The 3,844-nt window shown below is 52.4% G+C and overlaps 1 protein-coding gene across 1 annotated transcript in view; it reads left to right on the forward strand.

The window, feature by feature from the left end:
• LOC105820211 (signal transducer and activator of transcription 5A-like) overlaps positions 1-3,844 on the forward strand; it is a 65,911-nt gene extending 62,067 nt beyond the window's left edge. Inside the window, exons 15-17 of the mRNA XM_012656647.1 lie at positions 219-270; positions 598-702; positions 1,178-3,844. Coding sequence (XP_012512101.1) covers positions 219-270; positions 598-702; positions 1,178-1,304 — 284 coding nt within the window. The 3' untranslated portion in view covers positions 1,305-3,844. The remainder of the gene's footprint in view (positions 1-218; positions 271-597; positions 703-1,177) is intronic.

Genomic DNA, 3,844 nt, shown 5'->3' on the forward strand with positions numbered 1-3,844 from the left:
AAAAAAAAAAAAAGAGGATTGCTTGAGCCCAGGACTTTGAGGTTGCTGTGAGCTAGGCACTCTAGCCCAGGCAACAGTGAGATACTGTCTCAAAAGAAAAAGTAAAAAAAAATTATGTAGTTGTGTCCTGGCCTAAGAAAAGGTATGATTCTTAAGGGAGATCACATTTTTATTTCATTTGAGAACTTTGGTTCTCACCACCGTTCTCCCCTTGGCAGCTAAAGCAGTTGACGGATACGTGAAGCCACAGATCAAGCAAGTGGTCCCTGAGTAAGTGTCTGGGGCCTGGCTCTGGCTCTCCTCCCACCTGTCTTCTCCTCCCCAGACACTGCCATCCCTCCTGTTCCTGTACCCCCAAATTCCGATCCCCATCCCCCGGGAAAGCTGATTCAGCCCCGGGGAGGGACCTGGGCTTGGTTGTGCTATGGCCGGTACCCAGGGCCCAGTTCTGCAGTCAGAGCCCCAGGGCCGAGTGGGACACTACATCCTTCTATATACCCTGAGAAAGACATAAAGATGCCCCCGGAGCTCCTCCCCAGGTCAGCCGCACCCCTGGCTTCCCTGGTGGCTGAGGCTCTGTCCTGCTTCCTCCTGCAGGTTTGTGAACGTGTCCGCGGACGCCGGGGCCAGCACAACATACATGGACCAGGCGCCCTCCCCATCTGTGTGCCCCCAGGCTCACTATAACATGTACCCACCGAAGTAGGTGGTGTTTTCATGGGGGTCCGCAGGGGAGGAGCTGGGGATCTCATCCCAGGCTGGCCCCCTGCAGGGCTGGGGGTGGGGGTGCAAAGGAATCCAGAGCTCCTCTAGGTCTGAGGCCGCCCAGCCTAGGCCCAGGCTCTAGCCGTGAGAGGAAGAGATTGGACCAGAAGATTTTGGTAGTTTAGAGTGGGGTTGGGCAAATGCCATCTCAAAATGGAGAATTTTCTTGCTACGTGTAAGGACTGCATGGGGTTTCGATGTGTCTGGACGGGCAGTGTCAGAGGCCGCTGGGGTGAGTGTTCTAGTCTGAGTCTCTCTGTAGTGCCAGCGAGCAAAGCGTTCAGATGAGTGGTTCTCTTCCCGTGGCCCTACGCCGGGCACGACAGGCTGGTGTAGGCCGCCCCCCCGGTGGGCTGTGGCTTGGGGTGGTCTCCAACAACCTTTCCCTCATCTCCGTTCTTTCCCTCCCAAGCCCTGACTCAGTCCTGGAGACCGATGGGGACTTCGATCTGGAAGACACCATGGACGTGGCGCGGCGCGTGGAGGAGCTCCTCGGCCGCCCGATGGACAGTCAGTGGATCCCGCATGCGCAGTCGTGACCCCTCAGCCTCGCCATCTTCAGCTTCTTCGTCCTCACCAGAGGAGTCACTCTTGTGGATGTTCTAATTCCATGAATCGCTTCTCTTTGGAAACAATACTCATAATGTGAAGTGTTATTACTAGTTGTGACTTTAGTGTTTCTGTGCATGGTGGCACCAGTGAAGGGAGCGTGAGTGTGCGTGTGTGCATGTGTGTGTGTGTGTGTGTGTGTGTGTTTGCACGTTGTGGTGTTCCTCCCTCTTGCTGTCTTGAGTTTAGCAGGGGCCACGAACGGAGGCTGTGCTTATTTTTACCTTGTGCAAAAAGGCAGTTAGTTCCATGAACCCTGGAACTTGGCCAGGGGTCTTAGGGGTGGCTGAACTTTGACATGTGACTGTTCAAGTAAGAGAAGAACAAAGGGAGGAGAGAGCCCCCCTCCCTAGTGTTTGTCACCCTGTCTGCCAAGCTCGTGATACGTAACCGTAATCGTCTCTGCTATTCTTCTGAAATGTGGCTAACTGCCTTTTGACAGAGAAAGCCGGTCCTCCTTCCATCCCTGCCCGCCGCCCCTCTGCTCTTGGACAGGGAGGGGAAGAGGGGCAACTTACAAAGGCTGCCAGGGCAAGGGAAGTCACAAGTTTCCAGATGGGTGGTGGCTTTTTACCTATTACTCAACCCATCTTAACATTTTCTCTTGGTCCTCCCTTCCCCTCCTCCCCTCTGCCCCTGGAATTGCCACTCAGCTCCTATGCGGACACGTTTGGCAAAATAGAGGAAGGAAAAGAGGGTCACATACCTGAGAGCTTACAGTGTTGATGTGCTTTGTGTTTGGCCAGAGTGGAGTGCCCAGCCCTGACTAGCAGGCGCCGAGCGTGTGGCCTTGTTACCCAGGGGAGCCGCACACCCTTCCTCTGAGCCAGCACAGGCGCAACCCGGGGCTTTCTTAAGGCTTATTGATAATGGCTTTTTGCAAATGTTAAATGGTGTTTTTGTTTCTAAATTGGATCTTTTTTGTTTTCCCATCCCCACCCTAATTTGGCATCAAAATTCTCTCTTCCTGCATCCGTGCAGGGTCGTTCATACCCAGGTCTCCTCAGTTCCCTTCACTGTCCACGTGCGACGTCTTGAGGAGCAGGTGGCAGGAATGTGGTCTGAACAGAGGCCGGCTCGTCCAGCAGGAGCTCACCCTCCTGGCGGGTGCCCGTGTCAGGCCTTGGTAACATGGGGAAAGCAGTCAGCAGGTTTGCTGGGAGAGCTGATGAACTGTAAAAACAGAACAACAAAGCCTCAGTGTCATTTTGTTCCACAATTTCTTCTGTAGCTTTACACCAGAAGGAAGGAATGGGCTCTCTCTGGTGGTTGGGGGTGGTGGTAAGCAGGTGTAGCTTACAGACAAGGCCTATAAGGCCACCTCCGGTCCCCCTCTCCAAAAGAAGGGCATGACCACACCCAGGAGAGGATGGCCCGAAAAACCTTATTTTTATACATGTGAGTACATAGATATTTTTTTTACAAAAATAACTTCTGAATTTATCAGTGTTTTGCTGTTAAAGGAAAATATTCCTCTGTAGTAAATTATTTATTGGAAGATGACTTTTTAAAAGCTGCTGTTTGCCTTGGCTTGGTTTCATACACTGATTTATTTTTCTATGCCAGGCAGTAGAATCTCTCTGCCTCTGAGGAGCAGGCTGAGCCTTCCATGGATACCAGCACTGATGAAGGAGGCTGCTACGCCCCCTCCCTACCCCTCAAGATTTGATGAAAATGCCTACCACGGGACGGGCGCATTAGGGAAGGGTGCTAAGGGAAGCCTGGCTACTTGGGGACCCAGGCTCAAAGAGCCCTCCCTGCTGGTCGCTCAGAGATGCTTCACCAGCACCTGCCTCTGAGGTCACCCTCTTTGTTCCAGCCACCCTGGGGCGGAGGGGAGAGGGGGTTGACGCAATTTCAGGTTGCGATGGACCCAGCCTGGGGCCTGCTGAGGGCAGAGCAGTCCGGCCGGCCGTCCCTGGCTGCTCGGAGCTCGCTTCACAGTTGGCATCGGGTTGGATAGGAAGAGGGCTGAAGAGTGTGGCTTCCCTGAGCGTGGAGTTCCCCTGCTGGTACAGTGTCCAAGCTGTCCTCAGTTCTACTGAGACTGTGCCAAGAGATGGGGGAGATTTGCGACTGAAAGGTGCGCTCACTGTCTGTATGCGTTCTATTTTCTCTCTTCTCCCTGTTCCCGCAAACCACAAGAAGGGGCCATGGTGAGTCTAGACCCGCTCAGCCTCTCACCTGCTCCCAGACACACACGCGTGCCCTCAAATGTTTCAGCTCAGTGTGTGGTATGTGCAGGGTTTTGTAGGGGGTGGGGGGGAGACTAAAAGCAAATATAACTTAAAATGAAAGTATACTTTTTATAATTTTTCTTTTTAAAACTTTGTGAAATTACTTCAGATACATATTTTAGTGTCGAGGCAGATTAGTTATATAGCCATCCAAAAAGTATTATGTACAATTTGGGGCAGTCACAAAATTGTGTATGTTACAATAAAGGCTTCCTCTGAAGGGACAATATTGA

This window comes from Propithecus coquereli, unplaced genomic scaffold (assembly GCF_000956105.1).
Source record: "Propithecus coquereli isolate 6110/MARCELLA unplaced genomic scaffold, Pcoq_1.0 Scaffold515, whole genome shotgun sequence".
NCBI lineage: Eukaryota > Metazoa > Chordata > Mammalia > Primates > Indriidae > Propithecus > Propithecus coquereli.